Consider the following 24,760-nt stretch of genomic DNA (forward strand, 5'->3'; position numbering starts at 1 on the left):
GGTCTCAGGGGGTCCCATTTTCTGTCTCTCCATGTATCTCCTTGGATGCTCTTTGACTGCAGCTAGAAAAATGCTGAAAAAAGTTATAGCTGCTTCAGCAGAGCACTCTGCCTAGGCTGCAAAACCCTGCTGAGAAAGGGGTTTTCCATAGTCAGAGCTGTATGGCACCTCAGTGGAGGAATTCCTTACCTCTTCTCCCTAGCATCCATGTCTCCTCCTTTATTGCAGGTTTGAATTTGCCCTTTTTTAGCTGCTTTTTCAGGCGAGCCATCATTAGTTTGGTTGGTTTGTTTGTTGTTTGGTTTGGGTTTGTTGTTTGGTTTTTTGGTTTGGGATTTTTTTTTTTTTTTCATGGATAAATTTTTTTCCTTTCTAGACCAGCATCTGTTTTAAGTTAGTTTTTTTTACTCTTTCTTTTTTTGTTTTTTTTTTTTATTGACACTGTTCACAGCTCTCTGATTACAGCATCAAATTTTGTTACTCCACCAAGCCCTTCTCCTAAAACAGGCATCATCTTTCAAAAGCAACCTCAGCCCATGGGTATCCAGCTGGCAGTAGCAGCGTGTCTTTCTCTGCCTTTAGACTCCTCTTCCAGGAACAACAGCAATAAGAAGTGGTTAGGACCTATTGTTACACCAGAAGGCTGCAATTGCAAATAAATTTGTTGCTCCCTTTGATTGTGGGGCAATTCAATTAATTGCTGGGTAACTGCAGGGTAACTCAGCATCATTGTCACGAGTGTGGAAACTTTCTGCCTTTGAGCTGCCGCTTCTCCAGCCAGTGCATGGCTGCAAACAGCAGCAAGAAATCTCCCTCTCTTTGTAATAACTCCAAGGATTGGTAGAGATGTGCCTTTAGATAGTCATTGCATCATGTTAGTGATGTGCTACTGACTTCTAGTTGGTAGCATACCAATAACTACTACAAGTCAGTTGTGTATCAGCTACGTACATGATAGCTCGTAACACTGAATAAAGATGCTGGTTCTACAGATAATTTGGGAAGAAAAACATCAATATACCTAGTTTATAAATGCACAATATTTAGAAGTGTGTCTATGTAAAATATGGACAGAAGCAGGTCCTGCAAAAGTGCTCTGATGGCTTTTAAATTCTGGGGATCACCTCTTCCTAACTAGGGATATTAAAATTAGCCTCCAAAATAGACATGTGATGTATTCAATTCTGCTTCTGTTAGAGAATTAGGATTTGCTCCCACAACACAGCTTAAGGGTAGGAGCTCATCCTGGGGGAATTGTAACAATCAGAGACAAATGACAGTGGTCTTTGATACTTGTTTGCACTCCCAGAGCTGGCAGCAGAAAGACAGAGTCCTCCAGACAGTAATTCCCAGTGTCTTAAAAGAGATGTCTAAAACTGATGAGATGAAAGACTTTCTAGTCGTCTCTCTTCCTCTCTGTCAGTGAGAGGGAGACAGGATGAGTTGCTTAGACTAGACATTTCATGTTTGGAAAGCTGAAGCTAGGTGGGAAGGCTCCCATCACACGTCTCCAGAGACACGTGGGTTCTGCAGACTCAGGACTCTGCCTGCTCTGGGGCAGTGGGAATAGAATAAAAAAAATAGAAAATAGAAGTGGGACTTCTATTTTCTGGAAATGAAATAATTCAAAAAAATTCACAAGCATTGTAATAACCTAAAATGTTTAGATGGTAAATTATGTTTAAAGGCTAAACATAAATGTTGGAAGATGTGTCTTTGGTTCCCAGCTACAGGTTAGCCTTCTTTCTCCTGGCCCAGGGGTCAACTGGCCTTTGGTTCCCACCCACTTTGGAAATGATTTCTACTAAACCCATGAAGCTTCTTTTTTTTTCAAAAATATATATTCCTAGTGGGTGTCAGCCAAATCTGCCCTGTAAGGCAGATAAATAAGGTGAGAATGACATCCTCTAAGTTCTTATCATCTGCTTCTTTCAAACTCGGATCGATCCTGATGTGGCCCTTTTGTTTCTCACTCACCTGCAGAGCCTGGAGTTTGCACTGTATTTGGAGACCCTCACTACAACACTTTTGATGGACGGACATTTAACTTTCAGGGAACATGTCAGTACGTTTTGACGAAAGACTGCTCCTCCTCTGCCTCGCCCTTCCAGGTGCTGGTAAAAAACGATGCCCGTCGGACCCGTTCTTTCTCCTGGACAAAGTCAGTGGACCTTGTGTTGGGCAGAAGCACAATCAGCCTCCAGCAGCACCTCACAGTGAAGTGGAATGGGACCCGCATCTCACTCCCTTGCCAGACCCCGCAATTTCAGATCGATTTGGATGGTTATTTGCTGAAGGTGACAACTCAAGCAGGTAGGGGAAGTGCGTGTGTTTGTGTCTTCTCCACCAAGAGCTTCTCAAGTGCAACGTGAATGCAGTCAGCAAAAAAAAAAAAATCATGAAAATGGTGATAATTGTAGTTATAACTCTTTTGAGAGCTGAGGCACCCAAAGTGCTGTCAAAATCCCTGCAGCCCACAGGCAGAGATCCCAGCCATGAGCCTGAAGTCGTTGCAGAACTTTTCTTAGGCTAAGTTTCATTCTGCAGCTGACAATTAACTGCCTGCACATACAAATGTGCCATGATTGTCACTTCCAGTAACTTGGATGCCTTATGCAGGGTCATCATTTGATACTTACAGATGAGAACAGAGAGAAGTTGTGTTCTTAAACATAACATTCAGTCTTCTTCCCCGTTGCAGCAATATACCTTGCAGTCGAAGCCAACAATTATTTAAAAATCATAATTACTAATGGCTGGAATGAGTTTAAGTTGTCAAATTATGGGAACATTTCACTGGGACTACTCAGCAAGACACGGAGGTCCTGGTTGGAAAGCCAAGGCCTGATTTGCTGTTCAGTGCCATCTTGTTGGGCTCGCTCTGTGCTCAAGCAAGAGTTTGTCTGTGAGGACCAGAGAGTCCACAGCACCAGAAGCAAAAGGAAATCAGAACCTTCAGAATCTGGTACCTTATTTGTAGGAACAGGGAAGAGAGATAGCAGGCTCTCAGGTCTTTTGAGTCTTGGAAAATGCATTAATTGTCAAAATGGCAAATGAGAGGACTTGGCATTTGTTTTGATAAACTGTTCTGAAACTATAATATCCTGGCATAGGTAAATATTGAGGGGAAGTTTAAAACTTTCTCATTAGCATGTGCTAGGCACTACTGTAGTCCTGGGAGATTTCACTTGCACAGTGAAGTACTGTTTGAGTGAGAATACTGTTTACTGTTAATTCAATTAATGCGACGTGAAAGCAGTGAAACCAATCTTTCTTAGAGAGTGATATGGTCACGGGGTGATGCGTAGTCATTATCTAGCATCATTGTTTTTTCAAGGGGGACACTAGCACCCACTATTGAGCTGAGAACTTAGACACCTGCTCATATAGCCCCTGGAAATGTAAGTCTGCATAATGTGGATCCCAGCTTTGGGCTCCTTCCTCCAAGTGGCAATGCAGATTTTTGTGGCTGTCTGTGAAACGCGCACAAGTTGACCATTATTCACAACTTCTAATTAAAAGCATCTTGAGGGTTTCTCTTTGCAGCCAGCTGAATGCTACAAATCCTGGCGATGTGGAATTCATTAGCCAACCACAGGCCAGGGAAAGGTTTTCAATGGAAGATGAATGACAGCTAATCCTGCTGCTATTCCATTTGTCTCTGGTGCAAGCAGAAGAAATGACTGCGCACATCCTTGTCCATGTGTTGGCAGAGGGAGTGCAAACATGGCATATGACAACATACCAAACAGTGTATAATCACTGCAAATTATAGCCTAAATAATTCCTCCCCTTCACGGAGCAGGATCAGGTTTCTGTCACTGAGCACAGCACCGTGGGCCAAGTCCTCTTCTCCTCAGCACGTAAGGCCTGGAAAGCAGCAGAAAGGCATGGCTCCGTTCTGCTGGGAGAGGACGAGCAGTAGAGAGGCTGTAGAGAGGAGGAATGTGCTGAGTAGAACTGGTTTAAAGGCAAACCTTTTGTTCCACAGGAAATTCTTGATGCCTGGGGGGAAAAAAAAATTGGAGAATTTTCTCTGTTTCAGAATGAAATGTGGATTTTTACAAAACTATATGCTTCCCCAGCATAGGATGAAAAAAGACAGGGAGGGAGGAAGTCATGAAAAATAAGCAAAACCACTGCACTAGAAGCAAAATTCAAAATGAAATTGGGCTGGGAAGTGCAGGGTCTGGTGCATATCACTCAGCCAGCATTCCCACGGCTTTTGGTTTTCCTTTCACAGAGCTGGGAGCTGAGCTCTGGATAAAACCGAGGAGTCCAAAGCTTCAGGAAGCCTTGTGGTCCCTGGCTAGGGGCAATCTGCATGGCAGGGCTGTCCTGGGGCTGCATACCCTGAGAGTCCAGGCTTCCAGGCAGCCCACCAGGCGAGCTGGCAGGAAACCAGCTTGGAGCCTTGCCTGTGCTGTGTTGGAAGTTCATTGAATCCGATATGTCTCCCAGAAGCATTTCAGTTCTGATGAATTGGCATTTTCCAGGGAAAACCTGTTTTCTTGCTCAGTTCCTCCCCAGCTGTAGCCCTGGATGCCATGCAGCTGCAATTTTGGCACCCTGCACTTGCAGGTACTTCGTCATGGGTGTGTTTGGGATGGTGTTGAGCCCCTCGTCTAAAATCGATGTGTTAAAAAGATGAGAGTGCAGAGGGTCACAGGGCTGGTGTTACTTGTGTGTCCCTCTAGTGAAGGAGCATTTTCTGTTGTTTGTGCACTGATCTTTTTCACAAAACTGCTTTGCTGAGGTTTTCTTTACCACTTTGGCACTAAATATTTTGGGAAGAGTGGTCTGCCAGTTCTTGAGGATGTCTTTACCGTGCAAAATCATGCAGAACAATTGATGGGAGTTCCCAGTATGGGGAACTCTGTGTGTGATGTGTATAAATCCAGTAGGATTTTTTTTTTTTTAAAATGCAGTCGAGCACATCGTGTGCCAAGTTAAGAAGTCAAGTAACACGTTGGTGAAGTGTCCTTCAAAGAAAGGGGAAAATTGGAAAACCCTAAAAAGTAGCTCGAGAGAATATTCCTTTTCCGCACATCCCCAGATGGGACAGATGCTGCATCCTTTGATTTCACATCTTTTGGATTCTGATTCTTGTCCAAGTGAATGGGAAACTCATCCATTTTGGGGAGGGAAGGAAAAGGGGGGTATAGGCACCAAGAAACTCTTCCAAACAGTTTCTGTCTGCCAAGGAGACCATTTCAAACATTGCTCCATGGCGTAATCCCCTCTGTCACAGCTCTTGTTGGTTTACAGAAACCAACTGAATTTTCTGCTTGTGAACAAACAAAAAGGCACACACACACTGCATGGTGTGACTGGGCTGCAACAAAATTATCATGGTGTGGGACTAAATACCCTTCCTCCTTACCCCAAAAAGGGAACAAGCTATTTTATGGACAGAAAACTTCAGGCTGTTCATCAAAGCTGGAAATTACCCGTCTTTTTATCTGAGCAATTACAGCAGAATATAGTCTAATTAAACACTACCCAGCTAGAGGAAAATACACCTTTTTGTGGTAGTTAAACTGAGTCTCTTGAATCAAATCCAGTAATCAAAGCAGGACCCTCTAAATTGAAAAATGTGCATTTTTATATGCTGAGATGGAAATTCATAGTTTTATGTCATTCTTGCATACTTAGAGTTCACAGGGCAACGTGTAACAAGTAGATTAACTTAACTCTCACAAAAGACACACAAATATTGAGGATAATTTTAGAGTTCACTTTTCATAACGAATGTGAGTGATTTCAGTGCAAGTCAGTAAGTGTTGGTTTGAGAAAATATGTTGTGAAAGGAAAGTTAAGATAGAATCATTAGGCAGTATTTTCTGACTGCTTCAAGGCAGCAGCTTCTGAGGGAGATTGTTTTGGGAGGCAGTTGAACACAGCTTTAAAAACTGGAGTTATTTTCTGAAGAGAACTGTCTGGGAATTTGGATCTTGCTGCTTCAAGCTTTGAGAAAGTTTATATGATCCTCAAGTCTGAAGAAATCTTAGTTTATAAGTTGATGGCGAGGTTTCTCTCAACGCCAGCACGGCAGTATTAATGTCTGCACATCAAGCTGTGTTTTTTGTTCAGTGTTGTCAGAAGCAAAAACAGCTGGAATTTGAATTTGTCCAGCAATGATAATGTATGAAGCAGCTTAAAAAGCAGCTTTCCCCCTTGCCACTGTGCTGGCCTGGGTAACAATTACAGCCTTGCACAATATCTCAGTTGGCTGGGTGTAAAGTGCCTTTGGAGGAGGACACAGTGGCCCTCTCCACGCTGGCTTTATGAGATGATTGGAAACTCCTTTCAGGCATAGTCAGCTCAGGACATATTTGTGTTATCACTGCTCACCTATAACAATAAGAAAACATCATGCAATAGACTGTGGTGAACAGCGATGCGGAGTTCTCTGCAGGGTAAATTGCCCCCCAAACTCTTGGTGACATGGTAGGAACCACCCAAGTGCCAGGACAGCACGTGTGGATGGCAGAGCACCCCTTCTCTAGCCAGACCTGCTGCCTCAGCCTCCCCCCATTTCTCTGCCGTGCGGGCAGGAATTGTCACAGGAGACAATGGGATGCGTTGCTGAAGGAAGGGTTCCAGCTTTGAACTGAGTCACTGGTATGTTAATCACTTACATGAGTTTAGGCTGGGATTTGGATCACAGAGTGACAAGCCCTGATTTACAAGAGGAAAGGGTGGTGCTAAGCCAGCCCACACAGCAAATGTTGAAAGCTGGAGCGATGCCCTGGTGCTGCACCATGGAGTGATGTTGTATGGTATTCTTGGCCAGGCAGGGAGAAGAGGGTAAAAGCTGGATTATCCCATTTAAAAGCAGGTTCCTGTGTTTATCCTTAACTGCTGCACACAGGTACTTTATGGGAAGAAATTAATGTCAGCAAAATGATTTGTGATTTTCAGATGCAGGGTTACTGTAGAGATGTGAAGTAGTAGCATTCATCAGACATTGGAAATAATTAAAAGAAAGGCCATAGTTAAGCAGCAGTGTTTCTAGTGGTGCTTTATCCCACAATTCCAAAATTGTTTTCCATTATCAGATACATATCTACTCCTCAAAGGATGGAATTAATGTCATTTACAATCACCAAGGTAAAAACTAGAAGTTTAGTCTCCACCTGATCTCTGGGCCATCTAGAATATCCCTGGAGACAGAGAGGGCATTCAGAAGGTAGTTTATTCCCTCTGCATTACATACGCTTGTCACCAAGAGTTGCCCATTTCTTTCCATCTAAGAGAGAAATGGTCCTAAGAGAGGGACCAGACACCTGGCTCAAGCCAGACACCTACCTTTTGGGGTGGGTACAGTCAGATGAGGTGGATTTCACCCACAGAAAGCAATTCTGATTTTGATGTGTGAGAAGTGTAAAACCCTACTGTAAAACAGATTCCAGCAGAGCACTTAAATCCCAGCCACTCAATGAGGGTTAGATGTTTACCATCATTCCTCAGTGCTGCTGACTTAAAAAGACAGCTTCAAGAGGCTGATAATTAACACCTTCTGAATGAACAGGTTGAGTTCAGAATGCTTTCTTACAACAGTTTCACCCATCTGACATATCCTTGTGGTCATCTTATCAGCTCTCTTTACCCACACAAAATAAGGTACTTGAAACAGTTGTATTCACCCATATGCGTGAGCAGTGTCAGACCTGCAGCCAAGAGATATTTTCCATAAGGTGGACGTTGGTCTCATGGGGTGTGGACAGTTTTGTATGCCCACGACCTGTGCAATGGGTGACAATGGCTGAAATTTTGGGGCCCCTTGCAAAGTCAGCTAGAAATTTACCCAAGCAAATTCAATTTGCAGAATTTTGCAGGATCCCTCTTTCTCTGTTGAGGGTCATTCTACCTTGGCTCCAGATTTTGTAGGGTATCTCCATTCATTAGCAAGAAGGATCAAAAATAAACAGAGACAGGCATGAGTGTGTTGTAATTATCTGTGATTTAAGAAACACTACGTGTGCCAGAGGCACTTCCTGGGGGGCATATAGAAATCTAACAATATCAGAAGGAAGCCAATGGTTTTGTTTAGGTTCCCATGATCACTGTTTCACAAACATAAGGCACAGTTTCTTATCTTCAATTTCTTCTTCTTCTCCTTTCTTTTTTGTTGTTTTATTTTTCTTTTTGGTGTGCACGTTTATGTCTTATCTCTTTGTTAGGCTTGGAAATTTCATGGGATGGAGACAGCTTCGTGGAAATCATGGCTGCGCCCCACCTGAAAGGCAAACTCTGCGGCCTGTGTGGCAACTACAACGGGCACAAGCGAGACGACCTCATCGGAGGGGATGGGAACTTCAAGTTTGATGTGGATGACTTTGCTGAATCCTGGCGTGTGGAGTCCAACGAGTTCTGCAGCCGCCCCCAGAGGAAACCTGTGCCCGAGCTGTGCCATGGGACGGTCAGGGTGAAGCTCCGAGCTCACCGGGAGTGCCAGAAGCTCAAAGCGTGGGAGTTCCAGAGCTGTCACTCAACGGTGGATTACACCACCTTTTACAGGTATGTGTGGCTTGCTGTGGAGGGAGATAGTAAGGTATTCTGTGAGGAGAAAAACCACCCAGTTGGCCCAATTTCAGTAATTTTTGAGCACATGCTTTGAGCTGCTTTTGCTAAGAATTAATAGACACGCTTAGAATCACGTTATGATGAGGCTTTCTGAGCCAGGAATCAGAAGATGATGGTCCTGAGCTGATAAAGACTCAAGCAGCCAACAGTGAGAGGGGCAGGCAGGCTTGTGATCACCTAGAGAAGAAATACTTTTGGAGACTGAGGAAAGAGGGGGAAGAGACATCAAAACATTTTGGTGAGCTCTTTCTGATTTCAAAGTCGGCTGTAAAGTGGAGGCTGACTTCAATTGCTTGTGGCGCAGAGAAGTCTCTCTTCTCAGAAGCATTTTGAAAATTACTTTATTAAAGCAGCAATATTAAATATTACTGGTGCCTCTGGGGTGGTGGGTTGAGAGTTTGAAAGGAGAGAGTTAACAAAAAGTTCAGTGTGTGCCCATCCTGCCCTAGGAGCAAAGGAAGGCAGCCGAGGATCTAGAAGCCTTGTCTGAGTAAATTCTTTAGCATATTTTATCTTTAAAATGCTTCCAGTCTAAACCACAGAGACATAATTTCTCTTCTTTAATTGGGACGAGTTTATTTGCCCCTCACTCAGTAAATAAAATCGTTTTTTCTTTTGATTGCCTGACATAAAAGATAAAAGCAAACTGAGTCACAGTTGTACGATGGAGGATGGAGCTGCCTGATCTTGCTGCTCCCAGCTTGCCCCACTTGCACACATCTGCTGAACTATTGGTGCTTATTAGGAAAAGCTTTCTAAAATAACTCTGTTTCCCTTATGAATTGCCTTCCCTCTTGTTTTATAATGAGACAGAAAGACTTTTATCTACCCCAGCATAGGTCTGGGACTGGGAAATGGTAGAAGAAGACACACAGCTTGGCTTGTAGTCTATGTGCTCCTGCATTTAGTTTGTTAGAGTGTATCTCTGTGCTAGGAGCCTGGCAAAGACTGAAGATTATATTGTGTGCAGGTTATAATACTTTATCTTTTCCAATGGCTGGAGGCACAGCAGAGAGCACTAGAGACACTAACACACACATGCAAGGTCTGTTGAATGCATTTCAGCAACATTCCCATCTCACTTCCCTCGTCCTCTAAAGGTAAGTGATGACAATGCAAATGGAAAACAGGCACAGAGAGATTTGTTTCATTTTGCAGGGGATTTTTTGTCCCTTTTTAAAAGTAGCTCATGATTAATTTAGTGCAATACACTTCCTGACACCACAGAGGAAAATGATTTATATTTTGGCTACAGCAGCCAGAAGAAAAAGTCTTTACATGCTTGCACACAAGAATGACCATAGAGCATTTTGTTCCTTTAAAATGGTGTCTTCTATTTCTCCTGGAAAGACAACGAGATCAAGCAAGAATTTAATGTGATGATGTTCTTTTGTAGACAAATCTGATTTTCCCTAAGGAAACTTTATATTAAAATGACCATGATATTCTGTCAGAAGTAGCTGTTTGCTTCCATTTAGATATTGCCAGCTGCTAGAATGCTCAGCATTCAATACAGGAATTAAAGATTAAAATTAAATAATGATATTTAGTAGAATGCTACTTCTCAGGAACTGACAAAGTTGTGGCAAGCCACTTATTCAATGACAATGACCATTTTTCATATTAGGAAATTCCCACGAAGAAGTAATGCTTATGGGACACACATTCAAGAAAGTTCTGGGAACTTGTCTAACAAACATAAATTTTTGCATGTATTTAAAGGCACATGCACGTGTGTATATAAGCATAACTATGAGCACTTAAGAGATTTGCAATTTTAATGATTTTTTTTTTCAAAGAACCCATTGCTGGTGATGTAATTTTTGCAGAAAATTTAAATTACCATTAAAAGAAATTTAAATTAACGTTTACAGCTTTTACTGAGGTCTTTTAGAAAAGCATAGTTAGTCAATATTTTCTTATTTCAGGCTAGGTTTAACTAAATTTTTTCCAGCTCTGCTTTTCTAACCCTGAACAAGCTCCTAGCAGTAAGAGAAGTGAAGAGGCAGAATGGGAGGGCCAGGTGCTTTCATTTTTCTACTAATCTCCTCTTTGAATTGAATAAGTTCTGAGTTTTTACCCTCCAACATTACATATTATGGAATTTTTCCATGTGAAATGCTACATACATAAGAATTAATCTTTCTTGGTCATTCTTGCCTATACTATCAACATTGCCTCATTTTCATTATGCTGCTCTGGTAGTGACCTGCTGTTAATAAGAATTCTCAGAAATAGAAATAAACTCACCAGGACCATTATGAATTAGGGTGTGTTTTCTCCAAATACCAAAAAAGGCAGTGAACAATGCATTGCAAACATTTGTCTGACACTGTTTTACTGAGGAGATTTCTGTGAAGACATCTCAGATTCATTTTAAATCTCATTCTTTTTACAGCTGTAGTTTCTCCTTTTGTGAACCATCCAAAAAACATATACAGAAAGACTGTCATGATTGTTAGGTGAAAAAGGTTAAGGTTAATGTTTTAAAGAGGGGAGATCTAGCTGCATGGTTGTGGGATGAAGAACAGCTAACTCCTGAGCTTGACCTTCACAGATCTGTGACAGTTGTGCACCTTGCCCTTAACTCTTTTCTTCACCTCATGGCTTTGGTGCCTTCTGTTTCTCTCCAAGGCACATGGTAGAAGAAAGCACAACATAAGCACATAAGAAAGCATTTTGAGATAGTCCAGACTGCAGACTAACTATTTTAAAATCTAATTTTATACCACTCTTTTAATTCTTTGTTTTGTAGCTAGAGACGTTTTACGGGCTTTCAACTGTGGTTTGTTTTGTTTAGCTTTGGGTTGGTGTTTTTTGTTTGTCTTTAATGCGTTATTAATTGTTCAGACTCATGAGTAATACTCTTAAAAATAACCCTTAGGGTTGAACTTTATGGAGGCATGTTCATTAAGCAGGGAAAACATTTGAATTTCAAGGAGGTTTTGGGTGAAGAAGAGATTAGAAGTGATAGCCATCGCCATTGCCACTTGTCTGTTCTGATATTTTAATATGATAGTCCTTGCCAAAAAGAGAAAAATTACCGAGGTTACTCAGTAGCAGGTTTTTAGAGGGGGTATTTTGGCCATGGATGCAATAAAGCTTGCCCTCAGACTCCTGAAGCTGCTCTTGAGTATAAGCAGTACTGAAAATAGGTGATAACCTCTGAATTTCTCATGCTGCTGTTACCAGAACAAGCTCTATCACATTATCAAGAATATCATGCTACTCTTTAAGGTCTTGGATGAGCTTTTGGGGAGCTTAGGGGACTTAAGGAAGAAGAGGACTTTCTCTGCTCTCCAAGCTCTACCCCATGGCTGATCTCATTGTGTATCTTTGAGCTGTGCTGGAGCAGGGACTTGGGGGTGACCCCAGCCCTGATGAGGCCACAGAGCAATGTGGAGTTTGGGGCAGGTCTCCAGTTTGCCCCCATGGCTGACACCTCTCAGGAGCCTCTTCCTATTGTTCTAATATATTTTTGTTACTGTCACTATTATTATTATGTTTTTAACAGGCAACAGATCACCCAAAAATTAGCTACTTTTTTTTTCTCTTTTATAATTGTCCTAAGATGTACGCTTTTCTCTCAAACATTTGAATTTAATCACATTCAGTATTTTGTGGCAAGCAGTAATTAACGTAGTAATAGCCTCATTTGTTTGAAACTGTTAATTAAATACATTCAGGAATTGCAAGTCTACTTTATTGCTGTTCTTGTCTTGGACGTTCCTTGTGACTGTGCTGACATTACTCCATCTTAGCTCTTGGATAATCAGTTAATGAGTTTCTATTTCAGTTAACCAACCAACTTTATGGAGTTAACTGCTGCAGTCTTGGAGTTTTCCTAAAAAATTCCACTTAACTAGAGAAAATATTATTGTTTAGAGTTAGAGAGTAAATTGCAGTGTTGTGTAGTCCGTCAGCTCCCTGTTATTAAGTTTGACAGATATGCCATGAGTGGCTGCAGAGAGCATGTGAGCTGTAGCATTGCTCGGTTCATTACGAGCTCTAGTTAAGATGGGGACCAAGGGCTTGTGGCTTTGAAGCAGAAGGCTTGAAGGGTTCTTTTTCCCTGTTAACAATGATGTCCTACAGCTGTAAAATTCATGTGGTTATGCCCCTACGTTCGCTCAGCGGGACGGTGCAGGAGAAATGTGGGCTGAAGAATGACTTCAGAAAAGCCCGTTTCAAGTGTGAAGGGGGTGGGTGGAACTGGGATTCTGTGGAACCCTCTGTTTTCTGCCAAGGATGCGTGTTGCAAAACTCTCCCCGCCCGAGGTTTACTGGTCCTGGCTGTGCATGTGGGCACAGCAGTTGTCTGAGCTGCTCCAGCTGAGGCTGGGCTGCTCCAGGGCTGGGCTGTGGTGTAACCAAAGGGCAGCTGCAGCTCTGACTGCTCACCAGGGTGACTCTTGTCCTGGCTCCTGCCCCTGCCCCAGCCTCCACATCTGTCCTGCCAGGGCAGAGCTGGCCTGTCCCCCACCTTCAAGACCAGCCAGTGGCGTTGGCTCAAGAGAAGGGCCAATGGCTTGAAGCCATGGCTGGTTCTCTCACAGACCCAGCACAGGGCAGGGGCTGTTGCTTCCACTTGCCCTTGTGCTAAGGTAGGAATCCTTTGCCTGTCAGGCTGCCTGCCTAAAGCTGGCCGTGAGTTTGGGTGCCAGCAGCAGTGTAACCACAACACAGAGGAGCTCAGGTTGAAACAATTTACTCAGTTTCTTGGGCAAATCTTCACTGAGCAGCTGTACGACCCAGGGAGCTTCTGGTTAGAAAGGAATTTAAAAATATTTGAACTAATAATTGTATTTTTTTAAGGGCAATCTGCTCCAGGACTTGAGTTTCTTTTGGGCTAGATGCTCCACTTTCCAGTCTGCTCTGTTCAGTGTCTTTGAGTCCTCCATCCATTTTTGAAGTTACTGCTGGAGCTTTAGTTGCTTGCATTAAGTGCTTGATAATTCAGGCTTTCTGTACAGCAGAACTCTGATTTATACCATTCTACTTACACAAGTTGAATCTTTGCAGATCTTCATTGGAGAAATGTACAAAGGATAAAGCCTAAATGTGTAGGCACTGGGAGAGCTGGTGCTCCCAACCCCTAGAAGAGCACTGGTGCTTGGGAACTCATTCTCCATGAATATCTGGCCAAGATGACTGCTTCTTTTATGACCCTACACAAATCAACATTATTCCCTAAATCCCTTCTGAATATCAGCCCGTGCATCTTGTGTAAGGCCATGATGAATTCAGTGACAAACAGGGAAGAGGCACCATGAATGATGCTGCTGTGGCAGCAAAACAAATGGGGAAAAAAATGGACTTTGTAGTGTCCAAAGCAATTTGGGATTTCTAGCAGCAAGTGTCAGACTTTGTTACCTATATGCTGATGGCATGGAGTACTGCAAAAATGCTGCATTTATGTGAGTCTATAGATCACTGCTGCTTTAAGCCTCCTCTTGGAATTATTCTTCATCTTATGTAGCCAAGAGTGAGTGCAAGCTGCCAGAGAAATAGTTTAGGTTTAAGGATTAGAAGTTTGGATTTGGACAAATAGGATGAGTGGTCAGGAAAGATAAATGTGAAGCCAAGCTGAGCTGAATTATCTGCAGATCATGATTCCTCTTCATCTTTCCCCACACCCCTGCCCCAGCAGGGTGTTTTTCACGTAACCAAGCCCCATCCACTTGTGTCTGTTTAGAGAAGTACCTCAGGAATTTAGGGCTAGAAAACATTCTTCTCTTTGTATCAGTGGTTATTACAGCTGTAAAACATTGAAGCAGTTCCAGAGGATTCACAGATGTCTCCTTTCCTGTTGAGGTATTGGGAATGGGGGGGATGAGGGTGGAGAGGGCTCCAAAGTCTGACAAGACCGTGGTGTTGGACAGACACCATTCACCTGGGACCATCCGTGGCTTGCTTCCAGCCAAGAAGCACATGCTTCCCCGATGACCCACTTTGTGCTTCCCTATATGGAAAGTTAATGATTTTTTTTTCCTTTTTTAACAAGGAAAGATTTTTTTTTTTATCAGAAAACCAGATGAAGCAGCATCGTGCTCTGTGATCAAAACCCAGGGAAGTTTCCCTTCCTTCAAAGCATGGCACGTCTGGAATGTGTTTGTTTTCCTTACCTAATTACATGATCACAACCCTACCTGATGCTGTCCTTTTACACTGAATGAAATGTTATTTCCTGCTGCTTGGAAGTGGAATATGAGGCTTCTTTTCTCTCTTTTCCAGGAAAGAGCTCAATTTGTGATTATCATGCATGCAAGTATATAGAGGCTTATTATGAAAACCTGCTTCTGCCTAGTAAAACTTGATTTCTTTCTGCTTTATTACCCGGCTCAATGAAATTCAAGTCAGGTGTTTCATAACCAAATACTGTCTTCCTCATTGCCCAGTGTCTGACAGATGTGAGACTCTGCATGTGAAAATGTAAGGTCAGTTTGACTGAGACAAAAAGATCCTGAAGGGTGTTAGGAAAGGGAGGAGAGGGGGAGACATCTAACAGAAAAGGAGGGTACCATAGATGCCCTTCTCCCTTGTCTACATGGACAACATTCCCAGAACTTGTTCCTAGATTACCTTTAACAGAGATTTGGTAGGGTGGTTTTGTTTGTTTTCCTACAGTTCCTTGGAGTTATGGGATAAAATCCACATTCACTGAAGTCATGGCAATCTTGCTGTGTTTTAGGTTTTCATCATTATGACTGTTCCTGTCCCATGCATGTTTATTGCACTGATCTCTTGCATCAGTAATCCTTGGTTAGCACTCCCACCACTTGCTGTACCACAGACAACTGAAGAAAGCTTCAGCTGCTTCAGAGACAGCAAGTCCATTCTTTACTGGGGCAGACAAAATGAAACATCCAAACTGGGGCTCCCAGATCCTGTCTGCTTGCCAGTTTTTTCCTAGGGGAAATGTAAAGGATGGCTTTCCAAGGCAGAAGACCTCATTTGTTTGTCCAGAGGCAACTGAGAGATTGTTTCTGAATTTCAGTAACTTGATTTCACTCATGTTTCTTTCTTCTTGGCTGTGAGAAGTTTGTAGCAAAAGCCTGCAATGCTAGGCCTGCTGTCCCTCAAGATTTTGAAATCTTATCTGATTGGCTTTTAAACATGTTCTAGGCATAACTTCTTTAATATAGAATTCCCCATCTCAAATATCCTTATTAAAGCTTCAATCTTAAAATGCCACTATTCCACAGTAAGCCTGAATGTGCCCTAGGACTATTGTGGCAAAATACAAACACATCCCTGTTGCACAGACCAATAAATATTTTTGGAAAGGGCCCTTCCACATTCTGGAAAACATCCCCGATGTTTAATGTGCAATATAACACAATTAATGATTTTTAAAAAGAAGAGGAAGGCAGGTGTGGGGAGGAACTGGTAGAAAAGCAGAGTGATATCTTCCTTTGTGGAAATGTTTTAAGAGATGCCACCTGCCATTTGGTGCAACTTGATCCATTGCCAAAGCAAGAGTATTTGCTACACTGAAGGATTCTTTTTAGCTGTGAAAATAAATCCTGCTGTTTGGAGAGATGCTGTGCAGAGAAGTTGTCAGCATCATCAGAGGAAACCACCCTATGTCTCTGTCAGGTACTGCAGGATTTTAACTGCAGCTGCTACCAAGTCCAAGAGCTTTGTTCGATCTCGTTTTAATTAACCTCTAAGGCATGTTCACAGCAGGGCTTTCTTTGCTAGTTGGGTTTAATTTAATTTTAGCTTTTTACCTTTTGAGCTTTATTGCAGTATCGATTTTAAATAAAATCCAGGGTTGCTTCACTGATGGCAATATCTCTTTCCATGAATAAATAATTCAAGAAACCAACCCATCGGATCTCCTATTCTGCCTTGGGCAGAGGCTTAATAAGTGTCACGAGGAAGAGGAAACCCACCCATACTGTAGCTGGCCAACTGGGCCATGTCATGTATGGTGGAGAAATCCCTTTCAGGCCCCTGAGATGATCAGTTTACATCCCATAGCATGAAATTTTAATTACCTTTCCTTTAACATGCATAACTGCAAAGCTACTATATTTCAGCTCCTATTTTAAGCCACCTGCAGTATATCCTGTCTAATTAGACACACAGCAGAGATGAACGAGGGTGTTTATAAGCAGGCAAACGAGACGAATTTGTGGGAAACATTTTAAAAATAAGCTTAACCTAATCCCCCTGTTATTCTTATGAGTTCATTTATGCTTCTGGCAGGATAACCAGACAAAGCAGGACGTGAGCTGCAACCAGCACAAAAAAACTTTTCTGTAGAAAGTTTGCCTTAGGAAGGTTTTGACAGCTTCGAGCAGCTTATTGAGCTTGCTGTCATTCAGAGCTGACTTGCCACATGTGAGGGGTCCTTTCTGGAGACATTCTATGGGTTAATTTTAACTGAAAGCTTTCTTGTGGGTGTTTTTAAGGTTTTAATATAAGTGTTTTTAAGGCTTTTCCTTCAGTTTTGCTGGTGTTTCCTGTATCTAACAGAGCATCCAAAATATCTGGGGTGTTCCTAGTCTTTGAGGTCTCTGGGGACCTTTGCATTATGCCAGCTTTTCAGTAGCTGTCTGGGGGATAAAGTGGCAATCTGAGGTAAAGATGACTATGCTCCTCTCCTATCTGTGCCCAGAAATGCTCACTCTATCAATAGGCATGTGAAGGTCCCACAGTCCACAACTGCTGTCTGAAGTGTGCAAACTGGTACTGTGTAAAGCAGTTAACTTCAGTTAATTACTCTAAGACTTGTTTTTCCTTCAGTCTTCACAACATAGGGCATGTGAAGGGGGACGTCACAACAGAAACCTGTGACCCCCATGGCAAATCTTGGTACCTGAGGATTATTGTACCCTGGGGTGTTGCAATAGCAAAGAGCAGACTCATGAGAAGTAAGGCAAGTGGAGGTGGAGGTACTTGTGCTTGTACAGCAGTATGTATTTATCCATCTCAAATATTTACCACCACGACCCCTAATCTTGGGTAAGGGATGTGGCGCCATAGGCTGGATGCGTGGGGGGGTGTGTCAGGTTCACCCACTCTTGAAACTGTTGAGACACCACTTAGAAATCCATGTGTGTGGCTCTGCTCTTGCAATTAACTCTGTCATGGTGGTCTCATCAGGGTAAGCATAGACTTCTAACATGGTGAAGTCTCAAGACTGGAAATTGCCAGTGCCATCCTGCAGCAGGGGTAGAACTAAAATGCCACTGGATTCAGAATACACCATAAACAGTCCCTTCCTTGCCCAAAAGGAGTGGTAGAGTTATATCTGCACCCAGAGGGCTCTACATTTTTGAGAGCAGGTGCTGTGATTCCACCTCTTCATCATGATATGCAGAGGATGAGAGCATTTAGGTCTCTCCCTGACTCCCCCACTTAAGCCAGTTGAAATTAAAATTGGTGGGGAATGTGCTGGGAATACTGAAGGGAGTTGTAGCCATATGTTTTCTTGCATTCCTGGGTACTCCTACAACTAACATTCTGTTTATATAATATTCCTGAAACATAAAAGCTAAAATAAATCCAACATGTAAAAATTAATAACAAATCATTTCTCTTATGATCAGTGCAGAGGAAGCTGTCGTAAGTGTTAAGGTATTCAGACAGCTGATTTTTGTACATCAGCTCTCAAGTGAGGTATGTAGTTTACAGAGAGTGAGTGCTTAAGGTTATGTAGTCTATGAGTACATGAAGTAAGAGGCTGTTGAGGATGGTGGATACCATGGCAGCAAGGAAAAAGTTTACAAAGTTCATTTCCTAAGTGCTCCTTCTTAGCACTTTACATTTTCAAATTGCAGTGTAAACATTTAATTCTCACTGCACACTGGTTTAAAGCTGTTGAAATGAAGAAAGAGTTCTTTGCTGTGCAGGAAGCCAAGAGCAGATCTGAGATTAAAATGTGAAAGTGGCTGGTTCCTGGACCCAAGCTCAAGTCCTGCTGATAGGATTTAAGGGGTTTCACATGCACAAGAAGTGTATTGTCTTATTCTTGTCAAAGCACAAGTTCTTCTCAAACTTTCAGAAGAAATCACTACTAGTCTTTTTAAGAAGGTACTAAATCTTCTCTGCTCCTGTAAGGCTCAGTTAGATGACAAGCTCATTAATACTCCATGCAGCAACGTGTCTTTGGCAAGTAAGAACCCTCAACCAAGTCAAAGGCTAGTAATGGGTTGAGGCATGGATTATAAAGGACTTGCTTTTGGAGCAGAAGTTGTCAATATGTGAGAAAAAGACTCATACTCTGTTTGCAGATTTCTGGGATTTGGCTGAGGCTTGAAAGCCCATTTTTGTCACTCTGCTCATCTGTCTGTCTACGTGGTTCTTCTCTGCTGTACTGATTTCTCAGCCCACTGTTCATGAAAAAGAATTCCATGCTTTCTGAAGGGAGATTTTTCATCATAGCAAGGTGATGATATAAATCATAGAAGTCCTAGATGTCAAAGGGTGACATAAACTTTCGGTGGTTTCAAGACTTGATGTGGGTACAGAAAACTTCTTTTAAAAGGCTTATAGACTGCATGGCATGAGGAATACTCTTCTTGGCCTTGCTTCCAAAGGCAGAGATGGTTTGCTGACAATATAGAGAAGGATCACCCAGGTATCACTTAAGGGGCTGGAGGTTGTTCTGTAGTCTAAGAACTACACAAATCCCACCAACAAGTGGCTATTTTGTCTGCCATTGAGGTTATTAATGTGTCATCAGATTCTGTCTGTTAATTAGGCTGTTTTGTCACTGTCTGTAATATGTAGTTCCCACTATTTGCATCATGATTCCCCACTTTACAGAAAGCCAAGGTCTTCACTGCAACCTCTAGCAGTGAATATCTGATTTCAAAAATACCCATGAACAGAAAATCACAGACATTTTAGCCCATTGTTAAGGGGTACCTGGTTCATCTTCCAGCTCTCCTGTAACCCACCTGTACTGATCTCCAGGTAGTTTGTCTCTCTGGTTAATTTATCTCTAAATAGTCATTTCAGACTGGTGTCCAACCATCCCCTGTGGATGGGTGCAGTCAGCAGGCACTGGTGAAACGGGGGCTCTACCATGGCTGAGCAAGATCACACAAAACACCACGGCAGAGAGGCAATGAGCACAGAAACCTCCCCAGCAGGCTGTTCCCTCATGAGCCCCTGCTTTCTCCCGTGACCTCTAGACTGCTGCCTGACTTGCCAGAATCTGTTCCATAGCCTGTGTTACAGGGGAGCCAGGCGACATCCCTGGCCAGAATTCCCATCTGGTTTTTGAGGCGAGGAATTCACACTCTGCGGGTCCCTTTATCAGCTGCATGCAAACTGTGTGCTGCCTCCTAGCCCCCAGAATTTCCTTCACCTGTCTCTTATTTCTCTTTGTCTCTCAGTGCTGTTCATATTTCTTTCCAAATGATAAAGCACTTGGCCAGGAACGCTTTTCAGTTATGGGATACCACAGGGATTTTTGTCAACATTCCCCATCTAGAGGAGTTACAGTTTTATGTGGACGGAGGAAATTTAACTGTGGCACTGGAAATAATAACTCTTGTGAAATAAAAAGATGCTATTTATTATCTTCAACGTCCTTGCAGCAGATGCAGGCGCTGGATTTGGCGTGCCAAGGTTAAAGATCCTGTGTACATGCTCAGAGAACCATTGGTGGCGTGTGTTTGAGTTCCATAACCATGATGGGCCGGATCAACAGTGGTCTATGCAGAATGTTTAAAAGCTTTTCCATATGACTAGGAAGTCAAGAGTTGACATATTTCCTCAGTGTTTATAATTAAAACCCAGAAGAAGATATTAAACAGTTACTGGTTTCTATGTTGTGGTCAATATTAAGATTTATTGACTTGAGAACCGATATTGACTGGGGGGAAGCTAAGCTTGATTTTCCCCACCAAGGCTGACTAAAAACAGAAGGTTGTGTGGTATAGACACCCAGTAGCCACCTTTTACAGAGATAGGAACTTGTTTCTTTGACTTTCAGAATGTCTCCACAGTTTATTATACTGTTTGTTACAATGCTTTGCAGAAGTTAGTGGTACAGGGTTGCTGTATTTATTGTGGATGTGCCCCTTTGACAGACAGTTGCTGGGGTTGTGGTGTGCATGGCAATGTTAGATTGGTAGCCTAAGGGATGGAGCATTTCTTGTTGAGCGGGTACAACACGAACAGCAGCAACAGGAGCTTCTTGTGGTGTCCTACTGTTAAGTTTCCATTTTGGGCTGGGACAGCATAGTTTCCTAAAATCCGTGGTTGGTGTCATCCCTGTAGCTGTCCAGCCCTTGACTGTCTCAGAACTACTGCAGTCTGTTGGCTTTTGTGACATGGACTGTTCCTTCCTGGGAAGTGAGAAGATGCCTTCAAACTTATTGCAGGTCATCACTACTCTTGCTTTTCTGTTAGAAGTTTTATCACTTAAAAACATCATGCCTGAAAGAAGAAAGTTTGAGCCAAGAAAGTCAGAGATCAGAGCCTGATCTCATAAACCAACATATTACGTGTCTATCACTCCTACACATACAGCATGTGTATTTCTGCCTGCTTCTGACTGTTGCCTGAATTATATACATTGCTAAAGATCTGAACACTGCTATTTTTTTAACAGTCTCTATGAAATTAATCTCTTGCAGATGCTGGCTCGAGGCTGGCAGCATCCTTCATTTTCAAGCTTAAGGTACTAATAAAATTCTTAAGTCTGCTTTCCATTCAGATGTGAGAAAGCTTTCCAGTCTGACATGAACCAACTCTTTGATTCATCTTTTGTCAGCAGCTAGTTCAGCTTGCAGGGCTCTAGGCAGAATTGTATTTCACAGAGTAGCCCAATAAGCCACTCAACAGTTAGACCCAGAGAAGCAGTTTCCCCAGGAATTTTTGACACCTCCTCTCCATGGCAGCCTAGAGCCTGTCAGATTACGTGGTCAGACCAACTTCAGGCTTTTTGGTGGTTCAGAAAAAGGATTGTGTTGTGAGCTGAGTGTGGAGTGACTAAGAGAGGATTTCTCTGCTCATGTGCAATAGGAATCAAAACAGTTTTTGTAATATTGTCGACTGCAAAAAACCCAGTTTTATCTTAAGATTTATGGTATATCTCAAAGCTGGCAAAGAGAAACATGGTTTAATTTCCAAGGCTTAGATTAGTTTTGTCCTCCTCTCTAGTAGCATCCAGTGCCTGTTTTGAATGGGAATGTTCTACAAGCACAGTGACTCCTCACTTGTCCTTTTGGCTGAGGGAAGTGCATCATGTCCTAACAGCTAGTGTTCCCAGAAAGCACTAATAACTTCTTACAGATTCTACCAGAAGCTGCTTGCCTCAATATTATAAGGTTTTAGTGCTCCCTTATATATCTTGTAAACATAAATGCTGCCTTTTTTTGTGCAGTAATCCAAACACAAGTGTGAAGGAATACCTCTTTTTCTTGGTTGACCGTTTGTGTTCCCTGTTTGCAGTACAGGTGTGACAGTGATGGAGGAACACTTTTACTGGTCGGGGGGGATGCTGGAAAAAAAGATCCCTCCCAGGGTCGTTCACCAAGTGAATCATTAGCCTGACTGCAACAATAAATACCACCACAGAGAACATGCAAGGATTTATCCAAAGGTCACATTCACCCAGAAGGTTTCTCTGCAGAAAAGAACACCTCGCAGCTGTGTTAAGATTAAAGAATGTCAGGGAAGTGTAATGGGTGCAATTTTTTCACTCTGAGTAAAATATGAGCTGTTTGTCTACCAGCCCCAGCTGAGGGATGCTAGTGTCAGACTGCCTTGGGGCTGTCATATATATTTCCAGTGGGTTTTTAGCGTTTGGGAATAATCTCTTTGATGCATTTATCTGACACATCCTAAGCTCCCCCGGTGCCCAGGAGGAGATCTTCCTCCTCCTGCTATTCTGAGAACTTTGATAATCACTCAGAGAAGGGAAACGTAATAGGAACAACCCAGACAAGTGACTAAGGCCAAAATCATCCCCCAAAAATGGGAGCAGCCCAAATGAATCACTCTCCTCCTCCCTTGAGCGTGGTTAACACCAGGCTATGATGTGATAAGCATTTTATCTGCAGCCCCAGGCAGGTGCTATGGGGGGGTTGTTGCTGTTGGGCTTCAGTGAAAGCCCTTGAGTGAGGTTTCTATGCACACAAGTCAGGACACGGCCACGTAATTGTGGCAACATCTCCATGGCTATTCTTGTTAACCTGCTTTTCCTCACATGGATAATATTTTAAAACCAGGAAAAGCTTCATGAGGTTAATATTGATTTAATTGGAGAAACAAGAGTTTTGGCTTTAGTGGCAGAGGGTGCTCTGTAGCCCATGGTTGCATCATGTCACTCTTGGTCTCTTTTTAGCAGACAGCATGGGGTTTCTCCTCACTTACCAACAGTGGGCCTGGCTCTCTGAGCTCAGCCAGGGCACCTTGTGCTTTCAGGGCTGTGTGCTGACATTTGCAGTGCTGGGAGATGCCATGGAAAAATGCTGTGGTGGCAGAGAGGGACCTTGAGTGTTGCTGTACTGAATGTTCCTCGGGAAGCCATTGTGGTTATTGTTGCATCTGTGAACTGTAAACAAATAAATCTTCTGACATTTGTATTGCAGAAAACACCAGAGGACAGCCATGAGAAAATTTTATATAATTTTAATTGCCCTTTGTAATTTCCTACCCACGAGTCATTTAATTCTTTATCAGAGGACTCCACATTGGAGGTGCACGTGTGATGGGCGTGAGGGAGAGAAGATCTGCTGGTATCTCCTCCTGGGTTTCCACTGTGAGTTGATTTTTCTGAAAACACTCAGTGATATGGTTTTGCCCTGCATTTTAGAGAGGCTGCAAGTGATCATTTGAAGGATTCATTAACAATTTATGTCTTTACAACGGGTGGATTAGAAGTGACCTGCAGACTAACAGCTCTCTCAGCAGTGTAGCTGTGCTGCTTGTTTGGATCATCTCTGAATCTGCTTTGAGTCTTTGTGAGTCCACACAAGTCTTATGTAGGTTTGGTCTGGAAAGTCACATAAAGGACTGAGAGTTGCTTTAAGAGATGCATTTCCATGTGTGATAGCCTTCATGTATGGAAAGCTGCCACGAAACACAACATGAGGAGAGAGGAGAACACCTGGGCCTGAGCTGGTGTCACGTTTCTGTATTACTTCCGAAAAACCTCAGTCTCTATCCAAATTGCACAAGATAAGATTCCTTAAATCTGTTCTCTTAGCTTGTGCCGAGCTCCTAGAGGACCCTGATCAAAGCAGAGCACACAGCTTTTGGCAGAAAACCCAGAGTTTTTTGATACTTTATTTTTTTCCTTGTTTAACACAAATGTGATCCAGTCCTAATGAGGGAGAGTGGGATTCCCTTTAACATTTCTCTTGTGTTATTATTATAACACTAAATAGAAACCTTGCAAGCAGTGTGGTGACAGACTCAGCTGTAGCCCACTTAGACACAAGAGAAGACCAGAGTCCCATTGCAAAGAAGTAATCCCTTTCCTTCAGGTGCCCAAGAGCTTTCATTTTGAATCTCCAAAGTTTTATAGTAAGCATTAGATTTTTTTTGACACCTTCAGGAGGTTGCTGGTGTTTTGGAGCTGAGTGAAGGAGAGGTGTGAGGCTTGGTTCCAGCTCTGCCCTCTCTTATATATGAATACATATTTCAGTTAAAGTGTTAATACATGGCTATTTAAGATAAAGCCTCCAAATGTAGCAGGAACCTTCCCAATGGTTGTTGGGTGCCTGAAGAGACCGTACAACTCCACTGGCCTTATAGTGCAGGTGGGTTATCAACTGTGCAGAGCCTTTTGAACCACTTCCATGCTCAGCAGTGCAGAGTTCTGCAGAAGCTGAAGGTCTGAAAATGTGCTTGAACCACCCCGGGCAAAAAGCACTTTAAATTTTATTTTGCATCTCTTTTATATAACCAGCCTTCCTTTCTGTCCCTCTGTGGTACTCTAGCTCTATTGATGCATGCTTGCAAAAGAGAAAACCATAACAAAAATCTCTCTTTAGAAAAAGATTTTGAAGCAGTGACCTTCTTCTGAACTTTACATCATGGTTTCCGTTGGCTGTCATGCTTGGAGCAGTTTGAAATTTCCTGGCAGCTTATCCATTGGCTCAGCGTTGGGGTTTTCACTTTGTCTTTGTTGCCCAGTCAGTGGGCAGAGAGCAGAAATGTACTTGTGGAGGGGCTTGTTCTGCTGGGTTTGGGTCTC

General features: G+C 42.6%; 1 protein-coding gene across 1 annotated transcript in view; it reads left to right on the forward strand.

The window, feature by feature from the left end:
• Positions 1–24,760, forward strand: part of LOC103771398 (BMP-binding endothelial regulator protein-like) — a gene marked incomplete at its 5' end in the record, with an annotated part of 68,857 nt that overhangs the window by 19,515 nt on the left and 24,582 nt on the right. The window contains 2 exon segments of the mRNA XM_008938693.1: positions 1,984–2,313; positions 8,187–8,523. Coding sequence (XP_008936941.1) covers positions 1,984–2,313; positions 8,187–8,523 — 667 coding nt within the window.

Source organism: Merops nubicus, unplaced genomic scaffold (assembly GCF_000691845.1).
Source record: "Merops nubicus isolate BGI_N331 unplaced genomic scaffold, ASM69184v1 scaffold6504, whole genome shotgun sequence".
Classification (NCBI taxonomy): Eukaryota; Metazoa; Chordata; class Aves; order Coraciiformes; family Meropidae; genus Merops; species Merops nubicus.